This window comes from Zootoca vivipara, chromosome 11 (genome assembly GCF_965207765.1).
Source record: "Zootoca vivipara chromosome 11, rZooViv2.hap1.1, whole genome shotgun sequence".
NCBI lineage: Eukaryota > Metazoa > Chordata > Lepidosauria > Squamata > Lacertidae > Zootoca > Zootoca vivipara.
This window is the reverse complement of record NC_142594.1, coordinates 34,086,628-34,104,031: the sequence shown is the minus strand read 5'-3', so window position 1 is coordinate 34,104,031 and position 17,404 is coordinate 34,086,628. Positions and strand designations below refer to the sequence as shown.

At 43.5% G+C, this 17,404-nt stretch overlaps 1 protein-coding gene across 4 annotated transcripts in view; it reads right to left on the bottom strand.

Annotated features, from left to right (window-relative positions):
* Positions 1-17,404, bottom strand: part of ABCB1 (ATP binding cassette subfamily B member 1) — a 59,669-nt gene that overhangs the window by 10,474 nt on the left and 31,791 nt on the right. For all 4 annotated transcript variants that reach the window (XM_035129577.3, XM_035129581.3, XM_035129576.3 and 1 more), the window contains exons 14-23: positions 16,020-16,190; positions 12,222-12,383; positions 9,588-9,761; positions 8,323-8,469; positions 6,958-7,062; positions 5,481-5,558; positions 4,644-4,727; positions 2,202-2,405; positions 1,637-1,737; positions 48-188 (exon numbers count right to left, since the gene is read on the bottom strand). In XM_035129577.3, coding sequence (XP_034985468.3) covers positions 48-188; positions 1,637-1,737; positions 2,202-2,405; positions 4,644-4,727; positions 5,481-5,558; positions 6,958-7,062; positions 8,323-8,469; positions 9,588-9,761; positions 12,222-12,383; positions 16,020-16,190 — 1,367 coding nt within the window. The remainder of the gene's footprint in view (positions 1-47; positions 189-1,636; positions 1,738-2,201; positions 2,406-4,643; positions 4,728-5,480; positions 5,559-6,957; positions 7,063-8,322; positions 8,470-9,587; positions 9,762-12,221; positions 12,384-16,019; positions 16,191-17,404) is intronic.

The following is a 17,404-nucleotide window of genomic DNA, read 5'->3' as shown; positions in this document are numbered from 1 at the left end:
TGTTTCGTTTAAACCACAAATAAAAAGAAAAGCAACAGAGATCTTACAAGAAAACGTTCTTAAATTCCATGTATTCCCCTTCCACAAGGAAGGCACCAAATCGAAAACAAGCGGCGTAGGTGAAGTACATAATGCCTTGGGAAATGCCATAAGTTAGTCCGTGGATATGCGCTTTCTTTAAGGAATTCCTGTAACAAGAGATGAAGGGTGTTTTGCTTATTTGTGTGTTGATACACACATTACGGCCGTCTCAATATAAAGCATGGGAAGCTCTGTATGAAATGCAACAGCCCTAGAAAATGAAAGAGCCTTAAGGCCAGCTGGATGAAATCCCTGCTGCAGTGCAACTACCTACCTGCCACTCACACATTTCCCACAGATCACATCATTGGTTGCTGCTGGAAGGGGCATAGCTGCCAAATTATCCCTTTTTTTAAGGGATTTTCCCTTATGCTGAATAGGCTTCCTCGTGAGAAAAGGGAAAACTTGGCAGCTATGGGAAGGGGAGGGAGGAATATGCACAGCACTGGCATGTGAATATAGGTAAGTTGTCCTTGATACTATGGACTGAAGGGTAGCTATGAGTTCAATATAACTTGTAAATCTCTCCCAGGACTCTGAAATTTAGCTCTGGGTGTTTGCCAATCTCAGAACCAATGACACCAGTGGTGGGAAACCTTTTTCAGGTTCTGGGCAAATTTCCAGAAGCCATATGCCAGTGAAGGTAGAGCAATAAATGTAAACGTTATATTCATATATTATTATCAGATTCAAGGACACCTTGCAGCCAGGCAAGGCTGCATCAGAGGCAAAGCATGACCAGTGACGTGGCGTGGCTTGCAGAGAGAGGGTGTGGCCTCAGAGAGTTCCAAGGGCCAGGAAGAGAGGTCTGGAGGGCCACTCTTAAAAGCCATTCATCCAGAGTAGGAGAGGTTTTCTTTTTTTCGTTTGAAGCTTAAAGCTATGCAAGCAGCAGTCAAGAAGTGAATTAGTAATTCAGTATCTTATAATAAAGCAATGTTTTGAATAATATTTTAACAATATATAATTGTTTGGTCAAATGGCAGTTCAGATCCTGCGATAGTCTTATTTTTGTTTATAACAGACATCCCAAAAGTCTTTGTTCTATGGCACAACCAGAAGCTATATAAAATGCATCTGCCTTAGGAAGACCGTATCTCCAAAAGCCGTACAAGTCCTGAGTAGGTTCTATTAAATTTGACAAGAGATGGCGCATAACTCTTGGGAGCAGTTTTGACATTCCTTCCCTCCCACCAAATGGGCAGCTAGATTTCTCAAGAGTAGCACCCGAGAGGCAAAGGCAGGACTGCTTGGCCACTACTTGAACAAGCTGCAAGAAGGAACTCAAGACAGAACATTTGGGGTTGGATCTAGGCTGAGTCATACTTAAGAGTGAATGAGCTCAATGGGTCTACTCTTAGGCATGACTTGGAAGTAAACCCCACCAAATTCAACAGGACTAACTTCCAAGAAGGCATGGTTAGGGCAGCAGTATAAGTCTGGCTCAAACTTGAAAAGTAATTGTCCTGAGAATTAAAAAGCTGGATCCAGACTTAAGAGCAATATCCTAACCATGTCATTTCAAGAGGTGATCACAACGTTCACTATCTGTTACCTGTATGGTCCTTGCAGATTTTCTCCATACATTTGTTCAAATTTTATTTCCTGAGTAAGGGAAACAACTGTTCGGATATTCCCTATTGCTTCTGTTGCAATCTGTAAGAGAGATAACACACTGGCTAGTGGGAAAGCAACAAGTTTCCCCAAGTATTACTTTCTTGAGGAAAGAGCTAAAAAGAGCAAAACACCAGCACACTCTTATAGTGTGGCTCTCCACTGATTCTAAAGTGCTCCAGGCTGATCTTCACGGAGCAGTTACAGGCACCAGTGTGTAATTGTTTCCAAGAATCAGTCACAACCCAGCAAGTCTACTATAGTGGGACTTCTTCTCTTCGCTCAAAATGGCACTCTGATCCCACATTAAAGCACTTGCAGAAGGGAGGGGATATGGAAAATGCAGGATCCTCCCACTTTCTCGCTGACTCTTCTTTGGTTTTCAGCCTCATGAAGGTGAGACATCATCCTCTTGTTTCTCAGCATCCCTGTTTTGGTTCTAATTGTGGTGGCACTCAACCAGCTGTGTTTGCTGTCAGAGGGAATGGTTTATAACAGATACTTACTTTCCCTGCACCTTCAAGTTCCTTCTTATCTTTCCTGGCATGTCCAGCCAACATTCTCATTTCAATGAGTCCTCCAATGGCAACGAGTGGCACAACAGCCAAGATGACGAGGGTCAGCTGCCAGCCATACACCAATGATATAATTATGCCTGTCCCGAGGTTAGCAATGTTTTGGGCAAGCATACCTAGCCTGGCCCCTGTAGCCTGAATGAAGGAGGGGAAAACAAAATGTATTAATCAATTGTGTGGGGGCGTGCTCCTGATAGCTGAACATTTCTCTGTGGCCTTTGGAGTACAATGCCTACCAGAATTTGTGAACATGCCATTCCTCAGCTAGTAGGACAAGGCAAAACAGTACAACTGTGTGTTTTTCCCCCCATTCGTATTTGAGAAGAATGGAACAGAGGGAGAATGTAGGGCAAATTGCTGCACACTTACCGAAGATGAAATGTCTTTGAGTACAGAAAGTTGTTCTAGGAATCTGATGCAAGGTAAGCATATTTGCTGCCCACTGCAGTAGTGCTTGTTTGTCTCCAAAATGGTCTGTATATTTGTAACAAAACCTGGAGCCACACACTGTCTCTCAGACTAACCTAACTCACAGGGCTGTTGGGAGGATAAAATGGTGGGTGGGTGGTGGAAACCATGTACTGTATGCTGCCCTGAGCTTCTTGAAGAAAAGGAAGGATATAAATGGCATAAACAAGTAAGTAAATATTACAGAAACCTCATATTCTCTCTCATCCAAAGGCTTTATCATACCTTTCAGTGCTGCCTCTGAAACTATGCTAAGGAAGCATGTGGCAAAATATTTGTTTCAGAAACCTTGACCTAGAAGTAAGAGGTGAGTGGAGAAACTTGGTAGAAGCTGGTTTCTCTAAATTATCAATGGGAAACCTAGGAACATCCATGTGTTGTTAAATTACACCTCCCATCATCTTTGATCACTAGTTATGTTGGCTGGAGCCAATGGGTGTTGAAGCGAGAAGAGGAATATTCTGACAAGAGTGAGATTCAGGCTCACCAGTCAAATTGGCAAAAATTTATAGAAAGAAAAACAAATGGTGTTGGAAATGTAACCAAAAGGATGGAGAATTATATCATATGTGGTGGCTATGTGAAAAAGTAAAAACATTCTGGGAGTTAATTTATAATGAGTTTAAAAAGATGTTAAAATATACTTTCCCCAAGAAACCCGAAGCCTTTTTGTTAGGGCTAATGGGGAATGAAATTAATAAGAATGACCAAAGATTATGCATGTATGCCACCACAGCCGCCAGAATGGTATTGGCTCAAAGATGGAAAACAACAGAAATTCCAACAGTTGACGAGTGGTGGGTTAAGATGATGGAATATTTAGAGTTGGCTAGGATGACTGGAAGGATAAGGGAGCAAAAAGACCAGAAGTTCCAAAAAGAGTAGAGTAAATTTGTGGACTATTTAAAGGAGTGCTGTAAAAATGTGAAGACACTGACAGGATTAATATAAACCTACAACAGAAACAATGGATGTTTCTGTCTATAAACGAGAAAGACCTATTTAAGAGAATGACAGAGACAATATGGGAGAAGGCGCATAACATAAGAGAAAAGATCTGAAAACCAAAAGTGGAGAAGGAAGGAAGTCATGTTCGGCAGAACATTAGAACATTTCGAAGGTTAGGATTAGTAGAGTAATAGCTGTATTAAATAGTAATTGAAATGTATCAGATGAATTGTTTTATTTATGACTATTTATTTATGACTATTTTATTTATGACTATTTTCTTTCTGTGTTTGGGAAAACAATAAAAATATATATTAAATAAAAAAAGAGAGTGAGATTCAGGCTACTTCCTTGTTGGGGTTGGGGAAGAGACTGCCAGTCTCTTATTCATCACCCTTCCTTATTCGTCTGGAGGACACAGTCCTGTTATCCTTCTCTAACTCAGAGAATGTGTCCCTGCAATACTATTATATCCTCAGTCACAGAGAGTTTTCTGTAGCTGCCTTAGGAAAAGAAAGCTTCTGCCAGAAGGGCCACTTTGGAGCTGTCCAAGGTATGTTCTTGTATTGTTTCCCTGCTTCCCTCGAGAGCTTTGCTAGAACTGGACAGCTCACCCAACTCTACGTCAAGTTCAACATCTCAGAAGTGATGCCTATGTCCAGGGATTCTGCAAAACCACTTCTCAGTTTTTGATAAACTTTCCAACTGTGCAAGAACCCAACCAAGTTGCCTGTGAGTCTAGCCTATTTAAGCCTCTCGTTTTAGTCATCTCTCATTGGGAGCATCTTTGAAATGCACAACTGGAAATGACTAAATTATGGTTTAGTGCCATGTACAAACTGAGTTAGCATCAAGTGTGGAACTCAGACGTGAGAGTTGCACTGGATAGCCTACAACACAACTAGAATTATCAAGAGAATGAGAATTGGGGGGAGGGTACCGATGAGTATTACTTACACCTTTTACTTCAGAAGCATCAAGCGCAAGTCTTGTAGTCAATGCTCCAGTATTGTTTTTAGGGTCATCAAACCAAGCAATGTCCTGGAAATACACAATACATTTTAAGGTACCAACACAATCCTGGCTACAACAGCATTGCAAATCCAGTTTTTGCTGTTCAGGTTCTGGAGGGCAAGGTATTTTAAAATATATTTAATTAGGGTCATTATTCATTTGTAGAGTTGCAGTCTTGCACCTAGTAACTAATTCCTAAAATCCAGTGAAGTCAACAAATCCCAGCCCCCTCTGCATCTAAATAGACAGATTGGGTCCATCATGCTCTTGTGGTTTCTGAGCTCAGAGGTTTCCAAACGTGTTGGCTGAGAATCATACAACTAATTAAGGGTTTGTATGAGTAATTTTTTTCTTTGAACATCAGATCGCCATGTTCTTAGTTTTGACACTTTCAAATGCAATTTACCACTGAAGAAAGCTCCTGTTCAAGGAACACAACTCAACCCCCTCCCAGATGCAAGGAACTACTTGGGTGATTTTCTTGGATGTGGGCTGTAGATCAGGTGTGAGGAACCTTTGGCCCTCCGGATGTTGCTGAACTACAACTCCCATTATCCCTGGCCATATTACTAGGGCTGATGGGAATTGCAGCTCAGTGACATCCGAAGGGCTACATATTCCCCAAACTTATGTGGATGATTGCTCATTGCAATGTTGTAAGGGGTGATGGCACAGTTCAATATTGCAACCCATTTAATGGACTAGCACAGAATAAAAACTGAAATCAGTTTTTATCATGCGCTAGCTCAATAAAGCAAGCAAATCTCTCCCTTAGAATACCTGTCTAAGCATTGCTTGGAATCCCATGTAGCGAATCTTCATTGTAAGGATCTCTCCAGCTCTGCCAAAGGTGAAACCCTGAAAGAAAAGGTTTTCTGCATAATTGGATGCTGCCGGTTTTGATATTATTTTTTGTATCTTTATTTTATAAATATATAAACAACAACAACAACAACAACAACAACAACAACAACATTTGTAACCCACCCATCTGACTGCGTTGCCCCAGCCATTCTGGGTTGCTTACAGCATATATAAAAACATAGAAATTTTTAATTTGGTTGTGTCATTTTGGATGTTTTATTGTTTATGACTACTTTTGTTATGTTTGCAATTGTGTATTTTTTCATGTTGTAAGCCACCTTGAGCATGGTGTTAACTATGGAAAGGTGGCATACAAATAACATTATGTATGTATGTATGTATGTATGTATGTATGTATGTATGTATGTATGTATACCAGAGTACAAGCAACTTAATTACTTTGCATTCTGTATGAGAAAAATAAGGCATTGGGAGAAAACATTCATCCTGCCAGGCGGATCAACAGGTTTGTTGTTTAGCTCCTTCCCCGCTTCTGTCTCTTCTCCTCTGATCTTGATCTGGGTTCCTGAATTGGCTGCAATGGGGCACTAGGCTGCAAAATTCTCCGAGCATGCCATTGGCCAAAACTACTGGAACAGTATTGCTCAAGTGGATATTGTTTTCTTATAACATGAAGGAAATCACAACAATGTATAATATGGGCAGAATAATTCAAAATAAGTTGTACTGGCATGGCAGCCAAACACAATGTTTTCCAAAAGCAAAATATCTATTTTCTTTGAGCCACACAAACATTGCACCAGTCTATGATAATACTACAAGAATGTTTTTCCAGTACTGAATTTGAGATTCAAGACTCAAACTACTGGCTCTTGCTGGAAATGCTAAAAGTATCCCATGACAAGTGTATGGGCTTTAGTCTGAAGTTAGAAGAACAGTTCTGTATTCAGGGTCTAAAGAAATTTTACAGGACATATGATGAAGCTCTCAAGGCTTCTGACATCAATAACTTGTTTTGTTATCAGATATGTTTATGATGTAATCATGGATATTTTGATGGAAAGCTTATGCTAAGCACACCTAAAACATGGTTGCATTCAAATATTTTGCCTTATTTGCAGTTTTGCAATTTCAACAACAACACATCAATATTCTGCACATCTGTGAAGTCAAATTTGCTACAGTTATCCAGTGATCCTTCTGAATTTGAAAGATGTCTGATATAGTTCTGCATACAAAGGAACTATATACCGGTAATCCTCTAAAATTAAATACGTACACTATGTTGGTCCTTCTTCAAAAATTAATCTAAATTCTTTGGATGAAAAGTAATGTCACCTCTCCAAAACAAAAACAAACAATAGTTCTGTGAGTTTCTGAATACTTTCAGGATCTGGCCAGAAACAAGAAGAACAAAGCAAATGCAACTTACCTGAAGGAAAAATGTTACAAAGGATATAGCCCCAAGGCCTAAGAATAGCAGTGAATACAAATTGCTCTTTTCTCGTACTGTGTTTGGATCATCCAGTGCAAAAATCTATGGAACAGTAATCTCAATGTTAATTTTATTTCATTAACTTATCTCTAAAAACTTCACCTTGCTTACTTGTACTGAAACTCATTCTCTTAAGTATAAAATGTGCAATATAGAAAGTAAAATCATATATATATTTAAACAGATGAATTACTGCCTGTCAGTTATTAATTAGCTGGTACCTATAAATAACCCTAAAAACAATGTTCTGGGTTAGATTTTCTTTGCATTGTGCTACAATGTTTCTCCTGAGGCAATATAATATTGCAAGAGAGACATATATTGAAAAGATGTAGGTAACAAAAAAAATACATCAATTGTTGCTCCCAGAAGGAGGTTTCCTGTTATTGGCTGTAGCCCAGAGGGCCATTGGGGGAACTGTATATTTGTGGCTTCCAAGTCTGCATTTGCCATTGTTATTAGACTCTATAATAGTAGTCATGTGTAAAGACTGGCAAGCCACTTTCAAAACATGGGCAGTTAAGAGCAGGTTCCAATGACGCTCAAGAAACTGAGTTCATATTGAGTGAGAAGGCTAGTTCTGAGCTTGCCTAAATAAATGAGGAAATGTTTGGTCTGAAGACAGCTTAACATACATATTTTGGGTACCCGGACTTGTGGGGCTGGCTGTTAGGGCCAAAAGGCAGTTTGGAAATATTTTTATGAACAGGTTCAAAAAGGTAGGAGCAGTCATCTGCTCAGTTATACAGGAGTATTATGAACTTCTCCATGGGTACATTAAAGTGCTATCATATCTACTACTGTGGGCAAGAATCTCGTAGAAGAAATGGAGTGGCCCTCATAGTCAACAAAAGAGTGGCAAAAGCTGAACCGGGATGCAATCTCAAAAATGACAGAATGATCTCGATACGAATCCAAGGCAGACTTTTTAACATCACAGTAATCCAAGTTTATGCACCAACTACCGGTGCTGAAGAAATTGACATTGACCAATTCTATGAAGACTTACAACACCTTCTAGAAATGACACCAAAGAAGGATGAAGAGAGGGTTGCGAGACTCAATAGTGGACAGGACTTCTGTGCCTTTAATTGCCCTGCTCTCTTTTGAGTCTGGAAACCTTAAAGAGAAACCAGCAGACCCTTTGCTTGGAAATTAAACAAAGGGCCTGCTGGTTTCTCTTTAAGGTTTCCAACCCTATGCACAGATCCAAGCTTCTCAATGCAAATTCTCTTTTGAAGGATCAATTCTGGCCTGAATGTTTTCTACATTTAAATGTAGTTTTGGAATGGATATACTCACCCCTATGATTTCAGAGAATATGACTGAAAACGCAGGCTGTAACGCTCCATTGATGAGTGCAGAAAACGTTCCCACCAAAAAGTAAGGCCATTCGGACACATTCAACTTCATGATCTTCATAAATGAAACTGAGGGCAAATTTTCATTCTAGAACACAGGAGAATGTTTTATGCAGTGCTCTCTGCCCTTTTCTGGCTTCCATTCATAAACTCTCTATACTTGTTGCTTTTCTTTCTACAAGAAATACAGTGTTGATCCCAAGGTTCTGTTTGCTCCCTGTAGACCTTTGTTTATTGTTTAGCTCTGGACAGAGCTAATTCTTGCCACCTATTCTTAGCCTGCATATTAGACTTTCTGTACACAAAGCCTGTACCACTGGATTATGACCCTTCCCTTAAATGAAGAGAAATCAACTGGTGGGCCAAAGTGGCTCTAGAACAGGCACCAGCAACCTCTGGCCCATGGGCCGGATACGGCCCATGGAGACCGTTTATCCGGCCCACAGGCTGCCCATGAACCAAGCCACCCGCTCAGCAAGTCCCCTGCGTGCTGCGGTAAACCGGTGCAGCGTGGCGCGGGGACACATTGAGCGGCGCTAGAAATGCGCAGAAGCGATTTCTGGTTCTGCGCTGCCCATTTCCAAAATGTCCGCAGTGCCAGAAATCGCTTCTGCACAGCCATGGTGTTTGGGACATGGGCAGCGTGGCACCGGAAATCGCTTCTGCGCCTGTGCGGCCCATGTCCGGCCCACGGACAATAGTCCGTGGTAATCCTCCGGCCCACGGGCAGAAAACGTTGCCGACGCCTGGGTCTTCATTAAGGAAAGTCTCGAAAAAGGAGAGCGGAAGATTTTTTAACAGAGAGTGGTTACACATTTTACATTCTGTTTGCTGCTGCATGTGTTTCCTTCAACAAATTTGTAAAGTGTGAACCGCAGACACATATCCTTCAACATCCAGGTTCAGACCTCGGGGATTCCCCCCCCCGCATCAAATCAAGGCTGTCAGGTGTATCCACAACAAGAGCCACTCTTATGGAGAGGAGAAACTACTGGGGATGCTGTAAGGTAGGAGACGAGCCCTGAAAACCAAAGGAGTCATCAGAATAAGAGCCTGTGTAGAGGAACATAGTATAAGAAAAGCAGAAGAAAATAAGATCATCCAGGAACAGGGAGACGGAGACCTGGAAAAAAAGTCTTGGCATGTGTCTTGGTGTACAAACAAAGCACAATCAACACTGTTGCAATTTAAAGCTGAGACACTTACAGGCTGAACAGTTTGGACCTCAAGGTCTTTGTCCTGCTCTTCTGGCCTTTTCAAGCTCTTGCGGGTCGAACGCCTCCGCACTCCATTTGCCAAGAAGTCTTTTAAGGCCTCTTTTGACATGCCTTTTCCATCAATGGGCTCATTTTCATCTGAAGAAGCCTCAGTTACAATTGACTGAAATAAGAGAGCAGAAGTTTTGAAAGAGATTTGGATTTCAAGATGTTGGTGTGAAATGTTTATAGAATTATATACAGTGAACTGAAAAAAATAAAAACTGAATATATTAAACATTACTTGGGCCTGTATCAAGTCTGGTGGGCTTTGGGGTTGTTGTGGTTTTACAAAAGGCACAACTTTCAAATTTAATTAGTTAGACCTTTAACTTGCCCTTCCCTCAAAGGCTCAGCACAAGTAACAACAATGCAAACAAAATAAAAAAATTCCTTCCAGCAGCACCTTAAAGACCAACTAAGTTTATATTTTGGTATGAGCTTTCATGTGCATGCACACAGTAATACACATATGATTTTTTTAAATAAAAAAGTAAACCATTTAAATATAGACAGTCATAATATAAAGGCTTAAGAACAGGGATGGGAATTGTGTTACTTATACTATAATTCCCCTTATCCCCGATTGCCTGCCATGCCTGCTGGGCCTGAAGTGGGCTGCGAGTCCAAAAATCTCTGAAAGGCCACAGGTTCCTCAGCTCTGCCTTGTGGGGCATTTTCTGCATGACATCCTTTTCCTACATGGATTGGTGAATGACCAACTGTTTACTTCAGCATACACAACAACGCTCAACAAAATAGGGTAGAGTCAGAGGCAGAGCTGTCTTTCCTATTGGGCTTACTGGCGCATTGTGCCAGGGCGCTGGCCTCTCAGGGGCACCCCAGTGAGTGGGGGAGCTGCGCAGCTTTGCCAGTGGCCTCCCCTTTCCCTGCACACCCACCAGCTGTGCCCCGTCAACCATGGGAGGAGAGTGATCCCCGCAGAGGCTTAGGATGGAAGCTGCGCTCCGCCAACTATATGGCTGGTGGGCGTGCAGCTTCCTTCCCAAGCCTCCACAGGAGGAGAGTGATCCCCACAGAGGCTTGGGAAAAGGTCGACAACTCTGGGAAATGGGGGAGGGCACAGGCACCAGAGGGATCTTTCTACCAAGGCGCTGGCAGCCCTGGACAGAGGAGAAGAGAAGGGATGGTGGACAAACTTTGTTGGTAGGGCCCATAGCACAACAAAGCTGCAGCGAGCATATATTATCACTGGCAGATCTATTTTGCTTACCTGTACCCACCCATCAGATTTTTGTTTGAAGGACAAAAACTTACAAACACTGTGTTTCCTCCGTTCAGCTTGTATTGGAGTTTGGGGAATTAAGCTTTCTCAAGTTGTTTTATAAATGCTATCCCCCCTCCCAGTAGTTAATTTTGTACTGAGAATCCTTACCACTGAAAAGGTGGGGTGTAAATATTCACCTGTGCTGTGGTCCCTCTTACTTGCCTTTTCCCTAAACTAAAACTCAAGAATAGCAAATGTTTGATTCTGCAAATTAACCTGCCGCATTCTGTCAATAAATGGACTGTAAAGGAATGACAAAAGCATTCAAAAGCATCAATTCTTCGGCAACCATAAAGAAGGCTGATCGCCGAAGAATTGATGCTTTTGAATTATGGTGCTGGAGGAGACTCTTGAGAGTCCCATGGACTGCAAGAAGATCAAACCTATCCATTCTGAAGGAAATCAGCCCTGAGTGCTCCCTGGAAGGACAGATTGTGAAGCTGAGGCTCCAATACTTTGGCCACCTCATGAGAAGAGAAGACTCCCTGGAAAAGGCCCTGATGTTGGGAAAGATGGAGGGCACAAGGAGAAGGGGACGACAGAGGACGAGATGGTTGGACAGTGTTCTTGACGCTACGAACATGAGTTTGACCAAACTGCGGGAGGCAGTGCAAGACAGGAGTGCCTGGCGTGCTATGGTCCATGGGGTCACAAAGAGTTGGACACGACTAAACGACTAAACAACAACAAAAGGAATGAACAGGTAAGTGTAGGTGAGATAAATGTATGGCGAAATAAATGACACCACTTTATTTTGGTTTAAAGAGGATCAGAAGTCATTCCCAGACTCCCATGGCACAGAAAGAAAAATGTATTCAATTCCTTGGAGCAGCTGTTGCAGAATTAAACATTTAAAAGTTTACAAAATGGTCCAAACAGAGAGAGATGTGCATGTTGGCAGTGATGTCTGTGCACATGAGAATTGTTTGGTGGCTCCTTTTCCACCCACACAGCTACAATTCCCAGAGTGGTTTAAAGCAATCAGCCTCCCAGCAACTCTCAGGACCCTTAACAGGCTACAGCTCCCAGGGAGCTACAACTGTTCAAAGTGGTATTGCAGTGCTTTAAATATATGGTGTGAATATGGACAGAACGATGCACTTTTGCAAGGCGATTTGCAGAATCAAGCACAGTCGATAGGACTGTGCATATAGGAAAACAGGTTGCATTGCAGCATCAATTCCCAAAGGACTTCTGGAGTTGGGCCACAGGGACGAACAGGAACAGAACTCAGTTCAAGAGGACTTATATGCCAATGTGACAAAAGGGGAGAAAAGAAAAGAAATGAACCAATACCTGCATATTAACAAGTTTGAAATAAACTCCTTTCTTTGCCATGAGCTCATTATGTGTCCCTTGCTCTGTGATGGAGCCATCTTCAAAAGCAGCTATGAGGTCTGCGTTGCGGACTGTAGATAACCGATGAGCGATTACAATAGTTGTGCGACCTTCCCTTGCCTAAAGAGACGTACGGTATTCAGATTCAGTTAACATAGGCCTACGTTCACAAGTCTTTGCATCACATCTTACAGCTTTCATTAACTTGGCAAAGGAACATAATAAACTGGTTTACACAGAGACATTAACCCATCAAAAGCAGCCCAATCACTAGCTGGCAGTAGCTCTGTAAGATGCTCTGCCATTGAGCTTTAGGCCTTGCTCAAAACTGCAAAAGAAAAAAGCAGTCAGAATGCAGCAGGCACACCAACTCAACATTTGTTTGAAGGGGGTCCAGCCCCCCACCCAATACTGAGGGGGTCCGGTGCAACTGCACTGGCCTGTGCAGTGTCAGGAGATGTGTGTGATATCAAGCGATGCACACATGACAACACACGCACGCAACACGCACCAGCCCCCCCCCAAATCTTGGAGGGAACCTGGCGCCACTGGTACGTAGACAGACTAGCACCTGGAAGCTTTCTACTTCAGTACCGTCTATCCCAGGGAATGCATCCTTGAAGCCATGCAGGCATTGTCCGGATTTCATACGAGTAGCAAGTAGGACAGAAAGATACTGAGAGATGAAAGGGGAGCCTGCACCACCCACTTTTGGCTCTGATCCCATTCACCAGCAGCAGCATGCAGTCCTCAAAAGATAAACTCTGTGGGGATGAGACGCTTGACAGGAAAAAGGCTTCTGCACTGTTTGGTAGTGACTCTTAAGGGTTCCAGGCAGGAGTCATTCCCAGCCCCAGAGGACTGAAACCAACACCTTTTGTATCACTGAGCTTTGATTCTTCAGTTTCTAAGGATCTCTCACACAGTCATCATGGCTTAATTCTGCCCTGTAACCTCTTCCCGGTTTATTAGAAGAAGAAAGGTACTCTGCACATGCTCAGATGACCACCTATTGCATTTAAAACCACTTGCACCAAACTCTTCAAGTGCACAAAAATATTTTTATCTTTATTTGACCTCAACAGGAACTCAGCAAGAGAGCAACTGATCAGCCCAAGTACAGCCAGAGAGTGGCACACCCAGGAATGGAGCTGAATTTGGATCTTCCACAAGGTAATTCAGTAATTCACTGCACGACATTGAACTGATTTGACCTGAAGCCTTTTCTGGTCCTGGTCCAGGAAGAGGTGAAAGGATGGCCAGCTGTGCCTAGCCAGCTTTCAAAGTCTTTTTTTTTTTTTAAAGTGTACTATTTAGCACACATTACTTTTGTGCTAGAGGGATGCGGGTAGCGCTGTGGTCTAAACCACTGAGCCTAGCGTTTGCCGATCAGAAGGTCGGCGGTTTGAATCCCCACGACAGGGTGAGCTCCCATTGTTTGGTCCCTGCTCCTGCCCACCTAGCAGTTTGAAAGCATGTCAAAGTGCAAGTAGATAAATTCCGGTGGGAAGGTAAACAGCATTTCTGTGCACTGCTCTGGTTTCACCAGAAGCAGCTTAATCATGCTGGCCACATGACCCAGAAGCTGTATGCCGGCTCCCTCGGCCAATAAAGCGAGATGAGCACCACAAGCCCAGAGTTGTCTGCGACTGGACCTAATGGTCAGGGCCCCCTTTACCTTTACCTTACTTTTGTGCTAAAACCTTTTGGCCTCTGGTTATCCTGCGCATTAATCTTTAATTTGAGTTAACATTCCTCACAACCAGAAACAATCCATAGCAACCCCGGGAGGGTAACTAATTAACCAGATATTGCACCAGCTCTTCCCATCCCTATCTCACATGCCCACAGTCCCCCTTTCAACACCAGAAACAAAAGCAGTTATAGAGGCTTTTTGGAACCAACTCCTGGGCTTCTCTGCAATTCCCATAGGGATCTGCCAATATTGATTACAACACACCTGCTCTGTTTTGGGATGGTGAGCCTCCCATCCTTCAAAACAATCAATATTCTCGATTTCACTTTCAAGTGAGGCATGCTTTAATTGCCTCTCCTAAACTGAAATACGCATACAGAAGATGACCAGATCCTTATAAGCAGCTCCCTTTTAAAACAACACTGTATCTTCTTTTTGAAATGCATTTAAGCATATTTGCTGGCATCCAAGAGAGTGCCCTGTATAGAAAGGCATCTTCGCTGGTGAGAGGAAGACCCCTCCATTCTGTCAATTCCCTCCTCCAACTTCAGTCCCCTGCTGGCCCTTCCTGGAGGTTCCCTGACCTTCAGGCAGGGCTGGGCAAAGGCCTGGTGTGGAGCAGCAAATGCCCACCCTCCAAATCAAAGTGCATAGCATCCAAGGCTGGCACCAGCGGCAGAAAATCCCATGTCCCAAGCAGCTGGCATCTATCTATCTCAAGAGACGAGGGAGTGTGCCTCAAACCACTGGAGAATCACAGTGCCTCCTGTGGTTCAGGGACCAGTAACTTGTAACTGCTCCCAGATAGGTTTTGCTGATTAGCAGCACAGAAGTGACCTCTCTGGGGTGCAAGTCTGGGTTGGCCAAGTGACAAGACCCCCACCCACCCACCCCCGCCTCAGCCTTGCTGATGTGGTCCAAAGGAAATCAGAGCAATATGTTTGACACCAGCTTGGCTGCAGGAGTTGCCAGAAGGGACTCCACTCTGGATTTGTGCAGTGTTTACGTCTTAGCCTTTTCTTCTCCTGAATATGTCCCACAAGGCAGCAGGTATGGGTTTACTCCAAAGGCCTTTCTCAGCAATGAGTATAGCCACAAGGCAGCGGAGGATTAGGATCAGAGTTTGCCTTCTCCTAGAAGGGCTACTTTCCCAGCCCCATCTGCCCCTCACTTCCCTCTATAGCACATGAAGAAACTGCCTGATTGACTGTTGGACCCACTATTGGTCTCATCCACTCAATCCACCAGAGCCTGTCTTTGCATGCAGGGGGAGGTCCCTATCCATAGGTGCCAAGTTCCGGATTGAAAAATCTGGGATCAGCAGCGGTGCGGCACCGGAAGTCGCTTCTACGCACTTCCGGACATGCGTAGAAGCGACTTCCGGTGCAGCTCTGCCGATTTCTAAAATGTCCACAGTGCCAGAAGTTGCTTCTACGCATGTCCGGAAGTGTGTAGAAGTGACTTCCGGTGCCGGTGCAGCACCAGAAGAACATGGCCACCGGCAGGAGCTCCATAATCCGGGGGAATACGGGGTATTTTGCCATCCGGGACACCTGCGGGAAACAGTAAGAAAATACGGGGGTTTCCCGGGGAAAACGGGGTACTTGGCAGCTATGGTCCCTTTCTCACTAGGGGTTTGAGACCCATCGGCTACCCTCACCTGGTTCAGCTGGCCAATCAAAAGCCGTTTCCTGGGGTGTGGTCGCTGTGGCATGTTGACAGCTTCTGGGAGACACAGGTGAGAGCTAAGTGCTGGGTGGGGACCAAAGGTGGGCAAACTACCCCAGAAGGAGCATGACAACGTGTCCTTCACCAAAGGCACTACTGCTCACCTAACACCCTTCCCATACATATACTCCCTAACAGTATAAATGCAACAATAAGTTAAAATGACTGAAACTTTGCTTCCCTTTCATGTCGGTGGGAGAGAAAGAGGTCGGAAAGGCCCATCGTGCAAGGAGATTCCTGCTCTCGTAATGAAACCTGTTCTTCATCGTAAGTTATTTGTAAGCCATTCATTTTCTATTACCGGTATGTAAGGTTTTCACAGGAGAACAGACCTTGTCCAGTGCTGCCTGAACCACAGCTTCGCTTTCGGTATCCAAAGCTGATGTTGCCTCATCCAGCAACAGGATCTTGGGGTTCCGGACAAGAGCACGGGCAATTGCTATCCTTTGCTTCTGTCCTCCACTTAGCTGAGCTCCTCTTTCTCCAACCATAGTGTGAAACGTCTGCAAAACAGGGAAAAAACCAGCAACAGCTCAGAACCAATAAATGATGTTATGGCCTGATATATTATATCAGGGTTAGGGAGTAAATTTTGGCCCACAGATGGCATTTTCTCTTGGCCAGCTCTTGGGGATGAGGGCTGCATGTTAACAGTGGGTGGAGCCAATACAAGAGTGGGTGTGGCCAGCATGCCCACTTTAGCCACACCTACTCATGTTTTGGCTCCACCCACCACTGGCAGAGGGCTGGCTAAGAGGGGACATGTGTTTACTGACCAGGGGTTAGCAAACTTTTTCAGCAGGGGGCCAATCCCCTGTCCCTCAGACCTTGTGGGGGACCTGACTATATTTTTTGGGGGGGGAAATATGAATGAATTCCCATGCCCCACAAATAACCCAGAGATGCATTTTAAATAAAAGCACACATTCTACTCTTATAAAAACATGATTCCCAGACCGTCCACAGGCCAGATTTAGAAGGTGATTGGGCCGGATCCGGCCCCTGGGCTTTAGTTTGCCTACCCATGGTTTACTCCACGCACCCACACACATGTCCACACTGACATTGCACACTCCTCACCATGAATCTTTTCCCGCATGAAGGCCATCTATACTTAGGAATTCTGAGGCACAGACTATAAGTCATCCTGGAAAATTTAGTCTAAATAATTGAATAAATATACAAGTGTGTTATGTGTGTTTTGCTTGCTGAAAACACACCACGTGTTTAGCGGCTAGAAAAAATACTTGCATCAAGCACCAGGCATTTGGGGGTTGTTTCTTTACCTAGGAAGGTTCATCTATATTTAGAGAAAAAATAATAATGTGTGTGAAAATAGACCTCATAGCCAACATGCACAGGAAGGTGAAAATAAACTAATTCTCAGTTTACAGTACGTCCTTGAACCACTGCCCTTTCAAACAATTGAACTTAAAAAAAGAGAGATCAAAACATGAGGCCTGTATTTAAACTTCGACAACAGATTTTAATATTTTAAAAAGCCTTGTTTTAGTGAATCTCTTGCTAGCAGTAGTGGCAGCCCTAACGCACACAGGCCTCATTTGTATTAAACATTTAAATCAGTATCATATCGTTTTAAACAGTCATGGCTTCCCCCAAAGAATTCTGGGAGCCGTAGCCTGTTACAGGTGCCGAGAGCTGCTAGGAGTCCTCTATTCCCCACCCACCCACCCCCCAAACAACTATTCCCAGTGTG